We start from the raw sequence: 23,479 nt of genomic DNA on the forward strand, positions 1-23,479 counted from the left end.
CTACCTCCCAAGAATTCTCAACTCCCAAAGGTCATTCAACTGGAGGGGGGGGGAGGGTGGTTGAGGGGAGGGGAACTACATATTACAGATGCCAGTAACCCCTCACCGGCATTGCCATAGTATGACCAATAAATTCACAGGTTCATGGAGGGAGACTTGTGTAGAATCTTTAGTTTGTTTGGATGCCTTTGGGAGTACGTATCTCCCCAAAGTTAATGCAACAGTCTTTCTGTTCACCAGGAAGATGAATAATAAGACAGGAAAACAATCAATGTGTGTTAGAAGTTAACTTTTATTAGGAGAACAGGGCACAGTGAGATGTTGACTATGGACTGCAGGTGAGGGGCTCAGCAATCTTACTCTGGGAAGGAGGTATTTGTCTCAGAACAATCCTGCCTCAGCTTCCCCAGTAAAGCCAGCCAAGCAAGCCTTTGAAGACATGTCTGGGGAAACTGTAGCCCAGCAGAGGGGACAGCAGGTGCAAAGGCATGGAAACTGAATGCTTATACTTGGTTGTAGGGAAAGCAAGAGGCCAGTGTTCAGGAAAAGGAGATGAGTTCAGGCGTGCCTGTGGAGGGTGATGCTGGATCAAGGCTGTGCAGAGATCTGCAGATGTTGGCTTCATTTGGAATGGCATGAGGAACTAATTAAGGGTTTTGAGTAAAGTGCCACATGGTTCATCTTGGGTGGGTTCGTTTGTTTGTTTACTTTGGTGCAAAGAATCATACCGAGGGTCTGGTGAATGGTAAGCAAGCATTCCTCCAACGATTTGGATTTTTAAAGGAATCCCTGATTCTTACATTGGCACAAACCCGCCGAGGACAAGGTTGGAAAATCGGGCTGTCTAAGTAGATGCTCACAGTACCTGGGCAGAGCCTGGACCACATGGCAGCAGTTCAGTAGTATGGAGGTCAGAGTCTAGGAATACAGGATGTCCTGCCCAAGCTGATGGGACGAGGGGGAGAGGGAGGGGAGCACTCAAGGATGATTCTAGACTTTCTGGCTTGAAGACTAAAAGCAGGGATTGGGGAATGCTGTGAAGAAGAAACGTGTGTGGAGGGGAAAGCAGCTGAGCCCGCTAAGTAAGAGGCGTCGGTAGACATTTGGAGCTGGAGATAAAAATAAACTTGGTTGCATATTACGCATTTCAGTCATCTGGGTAAGACTGGGACCTCACAAATCAAAGTGGGATAGGGGCTGGAATGACTCCTCTAGAATCGTTTCGTTTCGTTAGGCTGCTAGGAACGAGGTGGGGCAGTTCCACTAGAGCAGTTTCATTTTGCATAAATATACAAAACGTTCCGTGGAAGTCCGTTCCACAGTCTCACACTCACCCTCCCCATCTCAAACGTCAACTAGATTTCGTTTCACCTTCAGCGTTGGCATATACAAAGCTTTTAGAGAATTGAAACTCTAGCTAGCTCGCGAGTGTCCGGGACAGTCTGTATCACGTGGGTCAGACTGTGCATCCCAGGACTGTGGTGGGTGGAACTGGACTAGGAAATCTGGGCCCTGAGTCTCTCGCGGTGCGTTTGCGAGTTGCAAGAGAACCGCACCATTCTCCTGACTTGAGATTGCGCGTGGTGCTTCGCAGCGCGCGGCCCCTTTAAGGCTCGGCGAGTGACCTCAGCCGTGCGCTCCGGCCCCGCCCCCGCCAGCGGCGTTCCGAGTGCGCAGGCGCGTCGCGGCGGTACCCGGCGGGGCTCGGGACGCGCCAGCGGCGGCCGAGATACCGGGTTGCGGCGCCGCCTGCTCCGCCTGCAGTCTCCAGCGCCATGGGCTCCTGAGGTACCAGGGCGGCGGATGCACGGGATGAACGGGGGCCGGGCGGGGGCTGCACCTTGGGGAGAACTCCACTCTGGGGACTTCCCGCGGGGAGGCAGGGACTCGGAGGCCCCCAAGCGGCCCGTGGGTGTGCCCGCTTCGCCAGCGTGGCGGGGCCCTGAGTGTAACCCGACCTGCTCGTGGGGGAGTCGGGGTGGGCGGCGCGGGGCCCAGCCTCTTACCGATGGGACTGTGCGCGCCGCGGTGGGTGTGCTGCAGCCTGGCACGACCGAACGGGGCGGGGAGGCGTCGGTCCCCAGTGCAGTGGCTTTGACCTGGCCCGGTGGTCGGCCCTTGAGGCGGTACATGAGTAAATGGGGGTGTGCGCGCGCTTTGCACACAGGTCAGTAGATTTGAAGGGGGACAGGGATCTGGGGACCCCAGGATGCTGGGTGTTCAAAGGAACCCTAGAGATTGGTTTGGATGTGTGGTGCCTGTTTGCCTGGGCACGCCCTTGGACACCTTGCTTGGATAAGGACTCCGGGGCTAAGGAGCTCCAGGCAATGGCAAAGCTAGGGAGTCTGGGGAACGGGCTCGGATTTTTAGTTTGTATCCTTTCTTGGAGGACTGTATGAGGCGGGACATCTCATCCCTTCCTCCCTTGGAGGCCTTGGTGGGGCAAAGCAGGTGTCTGCCCGCCTGATACCTGGGTGTGAGGTGAAGGTCTATGTATTATTCATCTGGCTGCCAGGTGCTTTATGTAAGGAGAGAAGTAGCAATCTGTGCCCTGGAGGCTAGTGCTGCAGACTCAGCCAACACACACACACACACACACACACACACACACCACCAGCATCAGCAGCAGGGGGAGGTGCAGGTCTCCGAGGTCTGGCTTTCTTGGCTTTCTTGACGGGCTGTTTGCAGCATCCCTCTTCGTGTCAACAAGTTTGGTGGGCACATCTGAGTATCTTGAGAGTTCTGTGTAGGGCCGGAGTTGGAACCCTAGGGTTGGGGAGCCCAAGAAGCTAGACTGGTGCTCACCCCGCACACAGATGTGAAGATCGAGGCATCGAAGAGCTCTTAGGTGCTTGGGGCAGAATCAGAATTGGAAAGAATCACAGGGATTCCAGAAACAGAAGACAAAAGACTGAGAAGTATGGAGGTGGATTCAGTGCTGGGTTGGGGGAGGAGGGACAAGCCAGCAAAAAAAGAAAAAAAAAAAAAAGGAAAAAGAAAAAAAAGGCTTCAGTACAAAGGGACAGTCGAGCCAAAGCTGGGTGACTAACATTCCTCAGAGACTTCTTGCTTTCCATGTGTATTTTCCCGGTTTGTTCTCAGGACAGCTGTGCCAATAAAGTATCGGGCATAGATGTGGGTTAGGAAACTGAGGAGCAGGTCAAGGCGGGTGGGGTGGGACGGGATGGGGATTAGTGACTCCCACGTCAGTGTGGGACTAGTAGGCTCTGGTAGCATTCTTCATCCCTGGGTCTTGCCCAAGTTGCCTTGTAACTTACTGAGCATCTACTTTGTGCCCGGCTGAGGGCTGCCTCCCGGCCCTGCTCTCCCTGATGTCCCTGGGGTAGAACACAGAGGAACAGGATCTAATACCTTCTTCTAGAGGCTCCCAGTCTGCTATGGAGGTGGACATAGATAGCGACCCCACTGGCCAGTGTGGGTGGTGGGGCTCTAAATATTCCCCTAAGAGCCATAGGTGACCTGGGCGTCCTTGCGCAATCCTGGGGGATGCCTTGTAGATTGCTCCCAGGGTGGTGGGGTTGGACTAGGGAGGAGAGAAGAGCTTCCGGGTGGGAGAGGATCAGTGGGCAGCTTGTCCTAGTTCTGTGGACCAGGCCTGTCTGCTGGCTGCTCTCTCCCATTTTTTCCCCCTTTTGGTCCTGTGCACTGGATCGGGGACCTCAGGCACTCTGGGCAGGCAGTGTGCTGCTGAGCCGTGTCCTCAGCCCTCCAGGACTCCCTGCCTTTGAGGCTTTGCTTCTGTTTGCCAGCTGGCCTGCCCAGGCCTCTCCCCAAGAGGGGCTCAGTGCTATTTCCAGTCCCGCTGTGCTCATTTCTCTCCGTGTGCTCCCTGGAGTAGAAGCTGCTAGGCAAGGCAGGGCCCAGGCCTTTCTTGTTTTGAAAGTGAGTAGCAGCGGTGAATGAGACTGGGGATTTGGTGTGAGTGTTGGGAAGCCTGGAGCTAGGCCCTCAGAGCTCTATGTGGGGTCTGCCCCAGGACCTTGGCTGAGGCTTTTTTGGGGGCAGCAGGTGCTTGCTGAATACCTCCTGTGTGCCCTGAATTTGCTGGCCATCAGGGAAGAGAGGCCAGAGACCTGGGTTGTCCCCTGTGAAAGGCTGTGGTTGGCTGAGGTAGCCCAGCACGTGACTAATACATTTGAGACAGTGTTCTACTTGGGGTAGGGAGAGAGGGCACTGAAGGGGCCCAGAGGACAGTAGGAACAACAGCTCGTTTCTTGAGCACTTACCATGTGCCAGGCACAGTTCAAAGTGCTTTCATGAGTTCCCATCCCATCCTCCACTATCCGGTGAGGTGGGGCTGCCACCTTCCCCATCACAGGTCAGTTGGTTCGATCTCCAGGCTTTTCCCCTCTGACCTTTGGTATGCTCAGTGCCTTCTTGGTCCTGGAGTTAGAGGTGGAGCGCGGAGGAGGAGAGCAGGGGCCCCAAGCAGACGTAGAGGCCTGTCATGTCTCCCTCTCGGAGGGTTTTGGTGTGATCCTGGTGTGGTCAACAGAAAGCCTTTGAATGTTTGAGAGGAAGTGACACACATACCCTGTGTTGTGGGGCTGTATCATCACCCTGCATCTTGCTTCCTTCATTCTGGCATGTAACTCCAGGATGACCTGCCTCCTTCCTGTTTGCTGCCCCTTTGGTCCCTGGTGTCTCTTTAGTCTCTGCTCTGTTTTTCTTTTGCATCTTTGGGGCTGAAGGTTACTGTGCCCCAGGCCCTGCTTTCCTGCTGGTCTCTTCTGCTCTCTGTCATTTGGCCCCACTGAACTGAAACTTTTTTGTTCTGTTTTTGTTTGTTTGTTTGTTTTTTAATTGGAGACAAGGTCTCATGTATTCCCGGCAGAACTTGAATCCACTATGTGGCTGAGGGTGACCTTGAACTTCTGACCCTCCTGCCTTTACCTCCCAATACCTAGGATGATATAGGTAAAGTGCCCAGTTTATACGGTGCTGCCACGCCAGGGTGGAATGTCAGCGGCTGAGCCAGCCCTGAACTTGTTTTCTTAAGGATTGAGCCCCTGATTGTCCCAGGTCTCCTGGGCTCTTAGCCTCTCTTGTTGTTACCTTGGGAGGTACGGTCAGTCACGCACCATCCATGTTCAATGAACGCGGTTAGAAGGAGCCAGGAGCCAGGAGTGGAGCCAGGCAAGCTGGATGCAGCCGCCTCGTCTTCCTTTGAGCTCCACGAAGACTTCTTGCTCTACTTTGCCAGTTACCAGGCTGGCTGGATTTGGTGCAGTGACTCGCTGGCCTGCCTGTATGAGGAATTAGGCAGTCATTCCTTCTCTGGACAGAGGCCGTGAGAATGCCCGTGCTTCACTAGGGGTCTTTGCCGAATCCTGCAGAAGCACAGCTGGCGGGGGCGGACTGGCCGTATGTAGGATGTGAGCATGGGAGTTGAGGGAGAAAGCCCAGTGGGTGCTTGAGCATAGGCAGCTGAGGGTTGCGGAATCTGGGCCAGCGAGATGGCTCGGTGAGTAGAGGCGCTTTCTGCGGAAGGCTGATGACCCAGCTTTGATCCCCAGAGCCTGTGGTGGAAGGAGAGACCCAGCTCCTGAAAGTTATCGTCTATCAACTACATGTATGCTGTGGCATACATGTGTACCCGCATGCGCATGCACATACACAACATTAGTAATAGTAATGATAACTAAAATGTAAAGTTAGAGACTTCGTAATCACTTTGAAATGTGAGAGCAGGAGAGGGAGCAAATGTGCTGAGCAGTCCCTGTGACCTGGAAAGAGAATTAGGAATTGCAAGTCAAATCCTTGCATTTGTTAGCACTGGGTCCTTGGGCAGGTCACTTACCAGGTAGAATTCATGGTTCTTAAAATTAAGGTAGCCGGGGCATGGTGGCTCATACCTTTAATCCCAGCACTCTGGAGGCAGAGGCAGATGGGGCTTTGTGAGTTCTAGGATAGCCTGGTCCAGGATGGCCGGACTACATAGTGAGACTTTGTCTCAAACAATAAAGCAATAGATAGATAGATAGATAGATAGATGATAGATAGATAGTTAAAATTAAGCTGGTGGTGTTATTGTACATTATGTATTCCTGTTACTTTGGAGGTTGAGGCAGGAGGATGGGTTCAAGGCCAGCCTGGGGAAGGACAGGATCTGCAGTTTGCCTTATCTGTAGAATGCAAATGCCAGCAGCGTAGACATTATAGGGCTATCATGACACAGTGTTTGCATTAGTGCACAGTATGAGCATGGGAGCCAGAGGGTTAGCCTTGGGTGATGTTCCTCATCCACCTTGTGTTTTGCAACAAGATCTCTCACTAGGACCCGGGGCTCTCAGGCGAGGTAAGCTGGCAGGGAGCCCCAGGGACTTGTCTGTCTCTGCCTTTCCAGTCTGGAATCTTAAGTGTGCATCCACACGCCACGCCTTTCACCCGGGTGCTGGGAATCGAACTCAGGTCCTCAGACTTGTGCGGCCAGTACTTCCCGGACCAAGCTCTCTTTCCTGTTCTCACCAGCTTTTGCTGTTTGCTTGCAGGCTGTTTAATGTGGGGAGCTGCATCCAGCTAGGCAGAGAGACACCGGCAGCAGGACAGTTATAGTTGTCATGGATGCTCTGAGGGGACGTTGTTGCCTGGGCAGAGAAAGTGGGTTTTAGGCAGAGGTGACAGCTTATACAGTGATCTGAATCCGTGTCATAAAACCAACCATGCATCCCTACAGACCAGTGCAGCCGTACAAACTGGTCTGTAGCAGGACTGTCATCCATGTTCATTGAATGTGACTTCTGCCTCCCGGAGGCCAGCCAGGGAAGAAGCAGAGTGGGAGCTCCTAGGCGGGAGGCCTCTGGGTTTAGGTTTCCTCCGTGCTCCTCCTCCCGGCTGGTCCTGCTCTATGAGATGCGAGGTGGAGGCTTGTGCAGCACACTGAGAAGTTGCTGACAGCATTTGTTTCTTCTTCTTTAGAGATTTATTAACTTTTATTTTGTGTGTATGAGTGTTTGCCTCATGCATGCATGCGTCTAGCGTGCCCAGGGAGGTCAGAAGAAGGCATTGGTTCCCCTGGAACTGGAGTTAAAGATAATTGTGAGCTGCCATGTGGCTGCTGGGAACTAAACCTGGGTCCTCTGCAAGAGCAGCCAGTCTGTCTGTCTTCCTTCCTTCCTTCCTTCCTTCCTTCCTTCCTTCCTTCCTTCCTTCCTTTCTTTCTTTCTTTCTTTCTTTCTTTCTTTCTTTTTTTTTTTTTGTTGTTGTTGTTTTTGGTTTTCCGAGACAGGGTTTCTCTGTGTAGCCCTGGCTGTCCTGGAACTCACTCTGTAGACCAGGCTGGCCTCGAACTCAGAAATCTGCCTGCCTCTGCCTCCTGAGTGCTGGGATTAAAGGCGTGCGTGCGCTTTCTTAAGCACTGAGCCCTGTCTCTCCAGCCCGCAGCTGGCAGTATCCTCAGCAGCCACTCCTGGAACTCTGCTCTTCAAAGCCCCAGAGAGGAGAAAGCCACATGCAGGGGGTGCTCAGGAGCTGGACTGAGCCTGAGCTGTCATGGAAGCATTAGCTCCCGGTCCTAGATGCTGCTGTGATCATGCGCGTGGCCCAAGCTGTGGCTTGATAGCAGCATACAGGCTGGACTCCTCCTGCCTGCAGTCAGCAGTGTCCCACTGCCTGGCATGGAGCTGGCACTGAGTGCAGGTGTGGAGAGTTTCGGGTGTGTGGGGGGGGTGGCAGACAGAACAGCGGATGCTTAACGCACTGCCGCTCAGGAGGAAGCTGAAATTATCCTTGCAGTGTGATGGCACCTTCGTGGGGATCAGAATGGGGTTGTCCTGTTTGTTTCCTTGATTTTACTTATTTTTTTTTGTTTGTTTATTTTGTTTTCTGAGATGGGGTCTCTCTGCATAGTCCTGGCTATCCTAGAACACATCATATAGATCAGGCTGGGCTTAAACTCATTGAGATCCTCTGTCTCTGCCTCCAGAGTGCTGGGATTAAAGGAGTGTGTCACCGTGTCCAGCGATTTAGGTTTCATTTATTTGACAATTTTATTTATTTACTTTAGACGAGGTCTCCTTATATATCCCTGGCTGGTCTGGAACTCCTGACTAGGCTGGCCTCGGACACAAAGATCTACCTGTCTCTTATCTCCCAAGTACTGGAATTAAAGGTGTCAACACCATTCCTGGTTTGATGTTTGTTGAGGCAAGGTGTGATGTAGCCCAGGCTGGCTCGGAGCTCTTTATCTTCCCACCTGCAACTTTTGAGTTCAGGTGTGCACTGCCATGCTCGGCTTAGTACAGGACCGTCTGTTAAGAGTGAGGTTGTATCACTGGAGGCCAGCAGTGCCCAGTGTCTGCCTACAGGGGGCAAGGGAAGTCTCGGGCTTGTGTGAAGGCAGGAAGCCCAGCAGACACCTCCTTTTCCTTCTCTGAGCTGGAAACCAGAGGGGAAGATCCCACCCAGAAAGCCTTTGTGCCTGACCCGAGTCACTTCCGGCTCTTCAGTGTGTTGGAGTCCCTCAAGAAGAGCTGAGCACTGACTTGGAGAAGCTCTGCATAAAGATAAGCTGTGTGGCCAGCGCTAGTGGAGGGCCCCTGCTGATCAAAGCCACCCTGGGCTATGCGGACTCCATTTCAGCTTCTCCATGATTCCCCGTAGAAGAAGGCGTCGCTGTTGAGTTGATGTTCGTTCTAGGTAGGAGCTTACAGGGTTTCACTATTCACTGAGCATGGGTCACAAGTATTTGCCTAGGCTGGCCACAGGTTGAGAAAAGTGAAGGTCCTGGCGCTTTGTTTGAAGTTCAGTGGGAGAAATTGCCTCTATCCTGGGATGGCAAAAAAAACAAAAAACAAAAAACAAAAAACAAAAACAGGAGCGATGGCCTTGAGCAGGCCGCTTGCTGTGTCTAAGCTCACAGTGGGCATCTGCTCATCTTCCTGTGCTGGGTGGGTTCCCAGGTCAGAAAGGCTGGTCACCAGGGTGAGAGCCAGGTTGGCAGGTCTCATGGTTGTGAAGAAGGGCGTACACACACCCCTGTTTCTTTCACAGCCTGAAGTCTGGGCAGAGATCTTTTGAAGACTGTTTCTCTTGCTAAGACTATCGGGTCCTTTACCTGGGTGTCAACAGCCCATCCCAAGATGTTGACACCTCTCAACAGCCTCAAGAGAGGCTGCTCCCCTCTCTTCCCATCCCTCCTGAAGTAATTACATTCGTCACCCCAGAAGGGTGATTTTCAGATCACACAGCCTCTCTACCCCGAGGGACATACACCTCTATTTTTCTTCTTATGGACAGGCTACATGTTCCTGTGGCACATGGCAGAGGACCTCCACTCTACAGAGCGCAGCTGTTCTCCAGGGCCCGTGGTCATTTTTAGAAAAGCTCTGAAGGCGCTGCCATAGCTGTTGTAGCCTCTGGTCTCCATCTCTGTTCATCCTGTGAGCAGCGAGGGGGATCTCAGCAGCACTCAGTGTGGGTGTCTACACTGCACAGTGATGAGTGTTGGCAAAAATGTGTGGTCGTTTTTATATTATTAATATTGCCATGTAATCACTCTAATTCTGTCCTCAATATGATCTGTGTAGGGCTTTGCAGACTACACTTCCCAGTGGCCTGGGCCCTGAGAATTCTTACTCTGTAGATGGAGAGGCTGAGACTCAGAGGGTGAAAGGCCTGTGGTCCTCAGAAGAAAGCAGGCCTTTTGGATCTTCCTGATCTGAGTGGCCACCATATTGCTCTCCCTGAGAGAGATCACAGCCTCTTGGGAAAGCCTGGCACACCTTGCCAGAAGTAGAAAACTGTAATGAAGGACCTGGTTGATCTGTAGGGCTCCTGCCTGGGGTGGGCTGAGACAAAACTGTGTGGGTGTGGTTCACAGTAGGTGGAGAGGAAGGCAGGACCTTCAGATAGTGGGTCCATGTGGAGCTCACACAGAGGCCAGGGACACAAGTAGATGACATAGCCCTGGGGTAGAGTGAGTCTTCTCAAGTGGCTTGGGGTCCTGTCTTACGTTCTGGAAGGCATTGTATGATGCATGAGTATTCTGACATATGTGGCTTAAGGTTGCAGGAACATAGCAATCTGGACTTGCTAAGGCTGAATCACTGCTTCGTGAAGTAGCTGCTCTAGTGCCGGATGTCTCTGTGGGAGCAGAGTGTGTGTGTGTGTGTGTGTGTGGACTGTCTGGGTCCCTCTCGCAGAGGTCTCCCCCACTCAGCTGGGGCCAGGAGGCCTTCCCTTTCATCCACACTTTCTAGTGGCTGGGTTTGATTTGGGGAAGAGGAGGAAGCCCCCGTCCTGCTGTCCTCAGCTGCCCTCATTCTCAGGGAGGACACTTGGATTCCTACCTGAGACTGCCCCCCATCCTCTATGACAGGCTGGCTAGAGGGTGATGCTTAGATCGGGTGGCTTTTGGGCACATGGGTTATGTAACAGTTAGTGATGGACCAGGAGCAGGGAGGGTGAATGTCATGTAGTGTGAGTGTTTGCATGACTGTGATGTCCCACAGCTGTGACAGGGAGTGTGATACACGGTGCTTTTCTTACCCGTGGGAAGGCTAGACTGGAAGTTAGAGACCCTTGGGTCTCTGTCTGACTCTTCCCTACTGGGCCACCACCTGATGCTCCCCTGCATACATCAGTTACAGCTGGGTGTCTTGGTGACCCATTTATGTCCACCAGGGCATCAGAGCTGGAGCTGGGGAGGGCTGGCAGTCTAGGTCTAGCCTTTTCATTCTTCCTTGTGACCGAGCTGGGGACAGTCACTGGAGCTTATGTACGGCTAGGCAAGGGCTCTCCTGCTGAGCTGCACCCTCATCCCTGAGTCTCCCCATATGTGCACGTAAGGAGAGCTAGTTCACGGATGGGCAGAACACTGAGCGAGTTGGGTCTGATCTCGGTCCAGTACCACCTCCTCACCCAGAGCCCTTTTTGTTGAAAACTCAGCTTTCCTCTGCCATTTCTTCCCCCACCACAAGTGCCATTGCCAACACTAAGATTCAGTTCCTAGGTGAACAACTTAAGCGTACTCCGCCTCGGCCTTGACTTGTCTGCAGTATGCATTTCTGGACCTCCAGAAGCTGCATGAGGAATTGGCCTGCGGGCGTGATACTCTGTGAGCAGAGTGATGGGTTACACAGCTGGGCATGGCTGCTGCTTTGTAATAGCCAAGAGCTGGACTCACCCTCGATGTCTCTGTCCAGGGAGACACAAAGAAATGATGGCCTGTCTGACCATGGACTATTGTGCAGTCACAGCAGAGGCCATAGAGGGGTCAGGGCTGTTGTAGACAAACCGCTGAGTGAAAGCAGCCACTGGAGGGGGCCATGTCCAGAAGCCCCTCTGTAAAGTGAAGGAAGTGTTCCGGTGTGTAGATGGTCCCTAGGCAGCCACAAGAAGCTGGGACCATGACATCTCTGGGGTGGAGTGCGCTGTGCTGGCCATTGCTTGCTGATTGTCCTTTGTGCCTTTTTCACCTCCAAAAGAACGGGGACTCCCAAGCCTGCCTAGAGCTGGCTCCAAACTCCTAGGTTCAGTCATCTTCTGACCTCAGCTTCCTGAATGCTACCAGGCCTGGCTCCCCTTGTACTTCTGATGGCTGAAATGTGAATGTTATATCCCTTGAAGAAAATCAAACAGGATTAACTGAACTCCCCACTTGCCCAGTGTAGGCGGCCAGTCCAGGCCACCCCTTCAAAGGCAGCCGGCCTCACTTAGGCCCTGACCCCATCCAGTGAACTTGGTTTTCACAGAATATCTGAGCAGGGTTGGGGTTCCTTAGTAACGAGGACCTCTAGCTCCTCCCCTGCTGTTGGCTGGCTTTGGCACTTTTAAACCCCTGCTGTGGTCATTGAGCTTCCTCTGAAACCTTCAGGGCTTTCCCTGTGGGCAGCTAACACACTGGGTGTCCCAGGCCCCTCTGTGGTGGCTCTGGATCCATGCTTTCTGGAGAAGCTGGCTTTCGCGCTGTTGGCGTCCCTGACGCTGCACCTCCACGCCTGTGCTCCCTCGCCCAGCACCTTGGCTGCTGCCCTCTGACCTTCCCACAGCCATGGCTATTCCCTGCTGCTATCACTTGGGACTTTCTCCACTATGTCCCAGGCACCTGACTCTTCCCTGGGACTCCTTGTGGTCACTTGCTGTCCCAGGTAAGGATGCTCACAGCTCGGCACCTGGGATTCGTTCTGCTTGGTTTGAGCGTCTGGTGCGTGGCTTCTCTGGTCTCTGTGGTGCCTGGCTTCTTCTCTCCATGTTAGTGAGAGCATCCAGCTTTGTAGAATAGTCCTTTGTTCTTTTTCACTGCTGCGGAGGTATCCACTGGCTGATTTTGACACTGTGTGGCCCTCCCTGTGGGGACAGGCATCTGTGCTGTGGCCTCTTCTGCTCTTGTCTTGAGCCCCTTGCACACTCTGTTGTGGGTGTGCACCAGGACGGGCCGCCTGCTCACTCTGTACGTGTAAATGAAATTTGTTGTTTGGGGTTGGCCATCTACTGACCCTGCACTGAGACTTGTGCTGACCCCCCAGGGAAAGGCACCTGTAGTAGTCTTTGTTTAGAAAGCCAGCTCCCAGAAGGCAGTGGGGAGGTTGGGGTTCAGGATTCTGCAGCCATGTACTTGCTCAGTGGTAGATGGGACACTGGGTAGTTAGAGAGGCTCCAAAGCTCAGCCCTACAGACCGCACGCTGATCTGTTTGTATTCAGTGTGGAAGATAACCGAGTAACCAGAGGTCAGTCTGGTTCATTTGAAAACCAAAACCCTGAACTCTGGGCTGCATGATGGTTCACACTCTTACTCCCAGCTCTCTGGGGGCAGAGACGGGCTTGCCTTGTCTACATAGAGAGTTCAAAGTTAGCAAGGCTACTCTGTCTTAGAGAAGACAAACCCAAAAGACCCCACTACAGAACTGGAGAGGTGGCTCAGTGGTTCAGAGCACTTGCTGATGTTGCAGAGGATCCAGGTTCCACTTCTAGCACCCACATGGTAGCTGAAAACCATCTGAACTCCAGTTCCAGGGAGCTGTTGCCCTCTCCTGACCTCCACGGGCACTAGGCATGCACGTGGTACACAGATATAACATGCAGGCAAACATTTACACACATACAATCATAGAAATCACAAAACAACAACAAAACTCCAAAGAGACCCAAAGCAAAATCACTGAATTCAAGGCAGGGTTAAGTGATTCCCCAGGAACTGAAGGGCTTAGAGTCCCCTATTGCTGCCTCTGCTTCTGATTCCCCCCCCCCCCGGACCCCCCCTACTCCCCCCAGCACAAACAGGCCAGGGTTGGATAAGTTCTCTGCTTCAGGCTCCAGTGGGAATGCGGGCCTGGTGGGGGGAGGGAGGCGTGTGTGTCTTGATGGGAATAGTATTGTGGGAGAGGTGGACCTCTGGCCTGTTGTGAGGCATGTGACCTTTTTTCAGAAGACTCACCAAGCAAAGCTGCCAGCTGCTGGCCAGCCACTCTTTGCTCTAATCCCCTCTGGAGAAGGGCCAGTGTGTGGGCTGATGTCTGTCTCTGATGTGGGCCGGCTTCCCTCCAAAGGCAGCCACTTGGAGGTTGGTCAAGCTAAGCAGCCCCTCCACCCCCCAGGTCTAAGAGCCCCTCATTCCCAGGCTACAGGCCCAGATGCAGTGTTCAAGGGAGCCCCTATGGGGAGAAGGGAGGAGGCCTGTAAAAATGGACTTCCTCCAGGGGATGAGACAAACAGAACAACATTCCAGAGGAGTGCCTGCCCGCCTGTTGCCAGTGCAGCCTGGCCTGAGGGGGGCCGATGGATGCCGGGGCGTGACCTTCCTGGCTACAGCTTGGCAGGGCTCTGCTCTGAAATGAAATGAATGAAAATCTGGCTGGGTGTTGTGGCTCATGCTTGTAAACCCAACACTCAGGCTGAGGCAGGAGGATTACCCTGACTTCAAGCTGGCTTCAGCTACAGTGAGACCTTGTCTCCAAAAGGGGAGAGGTTTGGGGTGAAGTGAGGCTGGAGGGAGGGTTAGGTGGTTAGGAGTGATTTCTGCAAGCACCACCATGAGGACCTGAGTTCAGATCCTGTCACCCACTGAACAAGCTGGCTGTGGTCTCTATGCACAAGTCATCTCAGAGGCAGGAGGCTACACACACGGTACACACATACATACCATGCTACACACACACACACCAAGTATGCATATACCATATTCACACGCACATATTACATACGCACATATGCATATATATACCACACATATACCGTAGACACACCATACACATTATATAAATACCCCGTATATACCACACATAAACATCATACACACATATACCATATACAAACACGCACACTGCACACACCCACAAGATTTAAAGAGAATCAGAGACCAGAAGTAGGGCCAGGCTGGGCTCAGCAGCTGGTGGGAATGTGATACCCCACCACACCCCTCTGTGATGGGAGGATGCAGTTGTGTGAGATCAGTAATAGTGATGGCAGCAGCAGCATGCAGTACTTGAGTCTTGTTTTTTCCTGGAAGCGCCTCTGGCTTGGGCGTGGCTGTGTGCCCTTTGTGCCAAGCAGAGAGAGGTTGCATAATTTGTCTCTGACACACAGCTAGAGTGGCAGAGCTTGGAGTCAGGTGTTGGTGATGTGGCTCCAGGGCTCAAGGTTGAAGAAGGGCCGGGCAGTGTGGTGAGGGCAGTGTGGTGAGGGCAGTGTGGTGAGGGCAGTGTGGTGAGGGCAGTGTGGTGAGGGCAGTATGGGGAGGGCAGTGTGGAGGGGGCAGTGTGGGGAGGGCAGTGTGAGGAGGCTGTCCTCACAGAGGGACAGCGGCCTGTCTTCCCAGAGGAGGCTGCAGACATGGTGTGTGTCGGAGGAGGGGAAGTTTCCTGAGTGGGTTCCTGGGTTTGACATAGTTCATTTCCCAGGGCCTGGTTGAAATGTGTTCCAGACTCGCCTTCCCACTTCCCTCCGATTCTAGGCTCTCAAGCCTCTTCTGGGTCACATCCCGCTCCCTTGACCCTCTGGTGTAAGGCGGAGAGGACAGTGTATTGGCTACCCCCTGTTTTAAGAGCTGGGTTACCCCAAGCTTGTTTCCTTCTTTCCCATTAACCACAGGCCTGAGGCTCAACATGAGCCCTGTCCTTTGTCATGGCCCCAGAGGGTCTCTGCCCAGAGCACTCATCTGTCTGGGTGCTCTGACCAGTTAAGTCTCCTTTGCATGTTGCCAAGGCCTTTGTGAGCTGCACAGTGTCTGTCATATGTGGCCTGTTCAACTGCTCCTGAGTGAGGCCTTGTTGGCACAAGCCTACCGAAACATCAGGAGGGCACGGGCTGGCTCCATACCATTGTCCATGCCGTGTCCATGTCCCCAAATCAGTGTTCAGCAGATACATTCCAGCCTCGTGTCACTGTCATCCAGCCAGATAGCATGATAGCGGAAAAGACTGTGGATCTGACAGAAGGTGGCCATGTGTAGGCAGTGGGGGACAGGGCAGAACATTCCAGTCCCCAAAGCAGGTGCCCTGAAACATGAACTTTGACCTCCAGAAGTTTACAGTGTTGTCATGGAGAAGTCAGGTGTGAGCCCACCTGAGGTGTCTCTAACTCAGGGAACTTCCTCATTCTGACAGTGACTCGCCCCTTGCTTGAGTGACAGCTGGTGACAGAGTCTGTTTTCATAAACTTGCCTTCATGGTGTTGTGCCTCTGCACCGCTGTAATAGGTCCATTGCTCTCCTTGGTGTGGCCTTCTCAGGCTAGAAGACAGTGGATGTAATCCAGCTTCCATCCTTTGCTCTCTCCATACCTCCTTCCAGCAGAGCACTCCTGCTCAAGCCAAGCCTCAAAGAGTCAGCAGTGTGGAGGGTCCAGGTGACAGAGTCCACAGAGCGTGCTGGGTGGCTACAAGGCCAGGCTCTGCATTGCTCAGTAGCTTGCAGTTGCCTCTTCCCATGTCCCTACTGCGTGCCTGGCATCATGGACCTAGAGAATGTGGGAAACAGGAATGCTGAGCGAGCAGTAAGCACTGCCTGGTTCTGCTGGAGTGGGCGGAGCACAGTCAGGTTCTGCTGGAGTGGGCGGGACCCAAGGTGGTGGTGATGTTTTTGGTGAGGTGAGAGTTAGTGGTCTTGTTACCATAACGATCAGGACAGAGGTGAAGCCCCTGGGCACTCAGATATGTGCTCACCTCACACATGTAGGGTGACAGGGCTTCTGCTGTTGAGGCTCAGACAGGAGGCCAGAGGCCTTGGTCGCTGGGGAGCCCACTCCTGTCGGTGCTGAGTAGTTTGGGGGGAATGTTGTAAGTGTGGAAGTCAGTCCTTGTGTTGCAAAGCCTCCCTAGCCATGTTCCTTCGCCAGCACAGGAGACTCCAGATCTTGCAGAAACCCCAGAAGTTCCTCCTTAGTCAGCAGCAGACTCATTTTGCAGCCAAAATCTGACCTGAATTGCTTGAGACTAATTATAACCTTTAGAGGTTTTACCGAGGCAGGTGAGCTACGTTTTTCTCTATGGGAGTGCTGTGCATGGCAGGTTTGGGGGGTCGCCTAGACCCCGGTGTGAATGCCAGACCATGTGCAGTACTATAATCTATTTATTTACTTACTTACGCATTTAATTTTGTTGAAACAATCTTACACACCCCAGGCTGGCCTCAGCTCACTGTGTAGCCAACACTAGTCTTAAACTTCTAAGCCTTCTGTGGGATTACAGACCTGAGCCCCCACATCTGGTTTATGTAGTACTGGGAGTGGAACTTAGGGTGCCGTTCTAAGCAACAGTTCTACCCACAGAGCCAGGTTTCTAGCCCTACACTGTACCTTTTGAAAGTGTGCACACTTCTGGTTGCTAACCTTTTGCCTCAGAGGCCATGGCAACAGGACAGTACACGCCTTTGCTCTGCTCCCAAGATAAACACCTGCTCACCTGTTCAGGTCCAGCTCGGTAAGGTTCAGACTCCAGCTCTACCACCCGACTCAGGGTCGGGGTCAAAGTGCCAGCTTGCCCCAAACTGGCCTCCTCCGAGTTGCAGGTTGTCAGGCAAATGGTGGGAGGTGGGGTGACAGCACTTAAGGCAGAGGGGCCACTGGGGAACCAACCAGTGCTTGGCTTTACTGTCTGTGTGATCTGAAGCCTGGGGGCTGGGGGACTAAGGGACTGTGCTGGGATCAGTTAGCACAGAGACTGCAGAAAGACACAGCGTCAGTGGCCGTTGGCTAGCTGTACTATTGATTACACACCTTTAACAGCAGTCGAACCCCCGAACTTGCCATACTTTTAATCCCAGCACTGGGGATGGAGAGGAGACCTGGTCTAAAAACAAAACAAGCAAAAACCAAACTTGGGCTGTAAGGTAGCTCAGTGGGTAGAGACCTTTCTGTTGCGATCATAAGGACCCGTGACTGGCTCTCCAGCACCTTGTAAAAAGCCAGATGTGGCCTTGCATATCGGTAACCCGGCTTGCTGTCATTCTAGCCAGAAAATAGTGAGCCCCAGGTTCAGCGAGGGACCTGTCCCAAGAGAGAAAGGCCAAGAGCAACAGAGGACACCTGACAGCCTCGTCTGGTCTCCGCCCGTGTGCACATGGTGCACACATGTGGCACATGTACACAGATAAACAAACACCAGGGCTTTTGAGTGTGGGTTTTGGTGTACTGGTAAGTTTTTGCAAAATCACCCTTCCTGCTACCCTTTATCTGTAAGATCCATTCCACATAGAGGTCAGAGGGCAAGCTGATGTCATGAGCCTTAAAGTTGGAGTCATTGATAGCACAGGCCTTCTGGCTTCCTTGGCTGGCGTGTTCAGGGTGGGCGAGCTTTGGCGCTGTGGAGGGAGCATCTGGAAGGCCCGACCCTGCCTTCCCCGATAGAGCTCCCTGCGCATGCCCCTGTGGCTGTGCAGGCCACAGCTGGGGCCAGTGCTTCTGCCTTGGCTCACACTCACTGTTCCGCTCACTGATCCATCTCAGCCACTGACTGTACAAAGGAGCTGTCAGAATTAGCTGGCACATTTCCATTTCCTCTGTCAGTCAGATGGTTTTTATAAACCAAACAGAGGCATTTGCTTCAGAGTCTCTAACATGGGCATTCAAAACACTCAGATTCACTGGGAATTTTTTTGTTTGTTTTTGTTTTTGTTGTTGTTTTTCAAAACAGGGTTTTTTTGGTTTTGTTTTGTTTTTTCGAGACGGGGTTTCTCTGTATAGCCCTCGCTGTCCTGGAACTCACTCTGTAGACCAGGCTGGCCTCAAACTCAGAAATCCGCCTGCCTCTGCCTCCCGAGTGCTGGGACTAAAGGCGTGCGCCACCACACCCTGCTGAATTTTTTATTTTTAATCAGCTAAACAATTCTATTTCATAGTATCTTAGGAGTACAGATTTGAGATTTTTTTTTCAATTGATGCCAGATAACACTGTTTTTGGTCCCAAAGCCCTGCATAGAGCCTTCCTCGCTTGATGTTTCTGAGGGTGTCATCTCTCAAAACAGCAGCACTGTCCTGTGAAGGAATGTCACAAAGGCATCTGAGGACATTTTGAAGGCAGTCCTAGGAAGCTTGCATAGAGGCAGTGTAGAGCTAGTGTCTGTGCATGGGGACATTTGCTGCTTCCTTTCCAGTGTCTAGGACGGAAGCGCCTGGCGCTGAGGCCAGCCTCAGTTTTTGCTTGCCGGGTTTGGCCACTCAGATGCTTTTCTGCAAGATAGGGAGACAGTCTCTCCTTTGGGTCTTGGCTCGGTCACTGGGTCTCAGCTTTGGTGGAGGTTTTGATGTTCTGCCTTCATTACGGTTTGATGGACGGCTCCTTACGTGCTGACGAGCCGTCCCTCCCTCACCCTACACTGGGTTTCTGTATGACCAACCTCACTAACCTTTCTCTCTTCCCTTAAAAGCACCCCAAGCTGGATGCTGGGCTTATGCTCTGAGATGCTGCTCAGGAAGAATTTTTTTCTTCCTTCCTGAGATAGAATCTCATAGAGCCCAGTCTGGCCTTGAACTTGCTTTGTAGCAGGAGATGACCTTGAACCTTGTTTCCAATTCTCTGGGGTGCTCAGAGCCAAACCTAGGGCTTCAGGCATGCTAGGCAAGCACTCTACCAGCTGACCTTTGCCCCAGCCCAGGAGGAGCCCTTGAACACAGGACACAAGAATTTAAGGCCAGGCTCTGGCAGTGGAGATGGGGGTGTGGCTATAGCACCATGGTAATTTTTTTAACCCTTGTAACAAGCCAGTATGCGTCTCTGCATGCTGTAGACTTTAAAGATCTATTTTAGGCTAGGGAGAGGACTCAACAGTTAGCACTTGTTCCTCTTGCAGAAGACCCAGGTTCATTTCTCAGCGCCCACAACCATCTGTAACTGTGCTTCCAGAGCATCTGACACTATCTTGTGGTCTCTTAAGAGCACCCGGTCCACATGTGGTGCACCTGACATTAATACAGGTAAAATACTCATACACATAAAATACAATCTTAAAAAAGTAAAATCTAAAAACAGAAAACAAAGCCAGATACAAAAACAAATGCTCTGTTTGAAACAAATTGAGACCCACAGGAGGTTCAGACCTGGGGTAGAAGGTGCAGGCTCCTTCCATGGGTGACATCCTCCTTGACTGTAGCTACATCAGAGTGGTTCCCTGAGGGCAGCGCAGTGGGGACCGGGCTGAGAGGCTCACTCGGTTCTGTATTGTTACCTCAGGGAGGGCACGTGTCTGTGTAGTTCTGCATGGCTCATTTCGTGTGGATTTATGGACTCATCATGACTTCTCATCCCTGGAGGAACCTGCCTGCACCACACTCCCTCTCACTGTCCCTGGTCTCTGCCAACTGTGCCCTCATCATCATCAGCTGCACCTTTATAGCTCTGTCACGTTGAAAATGGTCTATAAACAGACTCAGACAGTTTCTGACTTTGGGATTGGCGACTTTAACTAAGCATAATGCTCTCCAGGCAGCCCAGTGCTGTATGTATTGATAATGCTGTATATATTGATAATGCTGTATGTATTGATACTTAAAAAAAAATTCCTTCTTTTGGCTAGGTTTCCAGTACTGTGACTTCTCTGGTTTTGAGCAGGTCTTAAGTTCAGTTAGAAAGCTGTTGGTCACTGCCGCAGTATTCGTGCCATTACCGAATCCGTAGGGTTGTGGTGCCGTGCTGGTTGTTGTGGTGATTCCTGGGCATCGTAGCCTGGTAAGACCGTTGTTGGTCATGTCCCCCCTCCCCACTTCTAACATCTATTTATTTGGACTGGAGAGATGACTCAGCGGTTAAGAGTACTAGCTGCTCTTCCAGAGGTCCTGAGTTCATTTCCTAGCAACCACATGGTGTCTCACAACCAACAAATGGGACCCAGTGCCCTCTTCTGGTGTGTCTGAATACAGCTACAGTGTACTCATATAAATTTATTTATTTATTTAATGTATGAGTGCTCTCTCTGTATTGCATGTACACCTATGTGCCTGAAGAGGGCATCAAATCCTGTTACAAATAGATCTGTGAGCCACCATGTGGTTGCTGGGAATTGAACTCAGGACCTCTGGAAAAGCAGCCAGTGCTCTTAACCACTGAGCCATCTTTTCAGCCCCCATATCCTCTTTTGAAAGCTTGTATATAATGCCATGGAAGCTAGTTCTTGAGGAAGCATTCAGGCCAGTTCCAGCTCGGAAACTCTGGGCCCTATGTTTGAGGTATATGGTGTCTTTAGCAATAAGGGCTTAACTTCCACTTCTGGAGGGCAATAGCAATAGGCTGAATGTTTTAAGAGTCTCTTGAATAGCCCTGCCTAACAGAGAGGGCTTCTTTCTCCTAGTGTTGGGGCTGTGGGTTTTTTGTTTTTTGTTTTTCTTTCAAAACCGGGTTTAGCCTGTATTCTGTAGCTCTGGCTGTCCTGGAACTCACCTTGTAGACCAGTCTGGCCTCAAACTCAGAGATCCATTGGCCTCTGCCTCCCAAACTCTGGGATTAAAGATGTTTATCACCATGACCAGGCAGACACTCTTTTTTAATGCTGAGAAATAGTCTCAAGCTCTGGATGTAGTGGTTTATTCTATATTCACTTGTTGACAGACATTTGGGCTATTCTCTTATTATAGCTCAAGAGTTCCCGGTTATAGTCCATCAAGGTAAAGACGTCAAGGCATCTGGAGCTTGAAGCAGCTGGTCAACATTTTAGCAGTCCAAAGAAGCCAGTGAATACATGTGTGCTTGTTTTTAGCTGCTTTCTCTACTGTTAGACCAGTCAGATCTCCTGCCTAGGGAATGGTGTCACCTAGAGTGGGCAAGTCTTTCCATATCAATTAACACAATCCCCTTCAGCCCGGCTTAAAAATCCCATCTTCCTGGTGATTCCAGATTTATCAAATTTTGACAGTTCTGACAATTTCGCAGTGGTTATGAATACCCAAGTTCAAGCGATCTACCTGCCCCAGCCTCCTGAGGGCTGGGACTACTGGGCTGGGCTGCCACACCAAGCTGCATGGTTGAGTAAGAAATGGCCTGACAGTGTTCTGCTGTATCTTCATGCCAGTGTTGCACACTGTGTGTGAGGTTCAGTTTCTCTGCCTCCTTGCCAGCATTTGCATCAACACTGTCTCTCATTGTGTAGTTCTGGGGATACTTCTCTGTGGTTTTCATTTTCTTCTCTATTGTCTGATGATGTGCACACCGTCTGCATATCAACCTAGCCAATGCTCTCTTCAGATTGGATGGTACAGTTGAACTTTTGACTGTTGCCCCGGTTTGTGCTGCAGGCACACCCACCCCGCTACTCCACAGTGCCGCAGCTCTCACAGTATTAACATTTCACTCTTTTCTCCTCTTTCTCAGAGTGGTGGTGGTTCACACCTTTAATCCCAGCGCTTCAGAGGCAGAGGCAAGCAGATCTCTCAGTTCTAGGCCAGCCTTATCTACAGAACGAGACAGCCAGGGCTACATACCCAGAGAAACAAAACAAGAAGGTCTATCTGTTATTGTTTAAGAGATTCCCCTCGCCTCCAGGTTTTTGGAAAGGTCTCCCTATGTTTCTACTTTTTTTTTTTAAAATATTTATTTATTTATTTAATGTAAGTACACTGTAGCTGTCCTCAGATGCACCAGAAGAGGGCATCAGATCTCATTACGGGTGGTTGTGAGCCACCATGTGGTTGCTGGGATTTGAACTTCGGACCTTCAGAAGAGCAGCCAGGTGCTCTTACCCACTGAGCCATCTCACCAGCCCATGTTTCTACTTTTTATACAGTTCATTCTGTATGTTTCCTTCTGTGGGCTATGCTCTGCTGTTAAATCTTGCCCACCTCCTGGCTTCAAAGGTTATTTTCTTTATGGGTTTTGGTTCTTTGGTTTTTTAAGACAGAGTGTCTCTAATGTAGCCCTGACTGTCCTGGAATTGGCTCTGCAGACCAGGCTGGCCTCAAACTCAGATCCACCTGCCTCTGCCTCCTGAGTCCTGGGATTAAAGGCTGGAGAGAGGGCTTAGCAGTTACCAGCACTCATGGCTCAGCAGAGAACCTAGGTTTGATTTCCAGCAACCATATGGAGCTTACAACCAACCAACTGTAATTCTAGTTCAATTACAGAATAGGTGCCCTATTCTGACCTCCCAGGGTACCAAGTACACATGTGGTGCCTGTACATACATGCAAGCAAAATACTCTTGCAATTTACACATTTTTATTTATTTATTTATTTATTTATTTATTTATTTTGGTTTTTTTTTTTTCGAGACAGGGTTTCTCTGTGTAGCCTTGGCTGTCCTGGAACTCACTCTGTAGACCAGGCTGGCCTCGAACTCAGAAATCCGCCTGCCTCTGCCTCCCGAGTGCTGGGATTAAAGGCGTGCGCCACCACGCCCGGCTACACATTTTTAAAAGTTAAAAATACAAAACGAAACCAAAGTCCAAGTGAACATGGTGGGGCCTATAATCTAGTGCGGGAGAGGCTGAGGCAGGGAAGAATCACTGTAAATCTAAGGCCAGCCTGTGCTACATGTTAAGACCCTGCCTCTAATAAAAAATCCACAGTCCATTTTGCATTAATTTTTCACATAAAAAGAGGCATTTATTTAGGGTCAAGCATGGTGGCACACACCTCTAATCTCAGCACTCAGGAAGCAGTGACAGATGGGGCTCTATGAGTTCAAAACCAGCCAGGGCCACCTAGTCATGCTCTGTCAGCAGCAGCAGCAGCAGCACCAGAAAGCATGTGTTTGAGGTTTAGCATGAAGTGATACAAATAATATTGATCTGAACACAAGTCCACAGTCATAAGAATAGGATAGGACAAAGCAAAAACAAACAAATTGGTGGTTGTTTACATTTAATACAACCATGTCTTCCACACCAGAGTCTTTTAAACAATAGTCATCTTAGATCAGCAGAGGACAGCCAGCCTTCAGTATTGTCCTGCAAGATGCTTTCTTTTCATCTCCTGCTTTCTCCTCCTTTATCCAGGCAGTAATTGTTTTGACAGGTGCCACCCTCGAGGCTTAGTTGTAAGTGCACTGTTGATCATCGCAGTGCGCATGTTCCGTCTGTGTCAGACTTCCCGCAGTTA

General features: G+C 51.3%; 1 protein-coding gene across 3 annotated transcripts in view; it reads left to right on the forward strand.

The window, feature by feature from the left end:
- The first annotated feature begins 1,677 nt into the window (after positions 1 to 1,677).
- Positions 1,678 to 23,479, forward strand: part of Tmem184b (transmembrane protein 184B) — a 44,139-nt gene continuing 22,337 nt past the window's right edge. For 2 of the 3 annotated variants that reach the window (XM_085831927.1, XM_085831928.1), the window contains exon 1: positions 1,967 to 2,167. In XM_085831927.1, the coding sequence (XP_085688053.1) occupies positions 2,139 to 2,167 (29 nt within the window). In that variant the 5' untranslated portion in view covers positions 1,967 to 2,138. Of the gene's footprint in view, positions 1,789 to 1,966; positions 2,168 to 23,479 lie in introns of those variants that run through there. The other variant, XM_029469801.2, reaches the window with a different exon arrangement.

The sequence above is a fragment of the Mus caroli genome, unplaced genomic scaffold (genome assembly GCF_978045245.1).
Source record: "Mus caroli unplaced genomic scaffold, Mus_caroli_1 scaffold_16, whole genome shotgun sequence".
Classification (NCBI taxonomy): domain Eukaryota; kingdom Metazoa; phylum Chordata; class Mammalia; order Rodentia; family Muridae; genus Mus; species Mus caroli.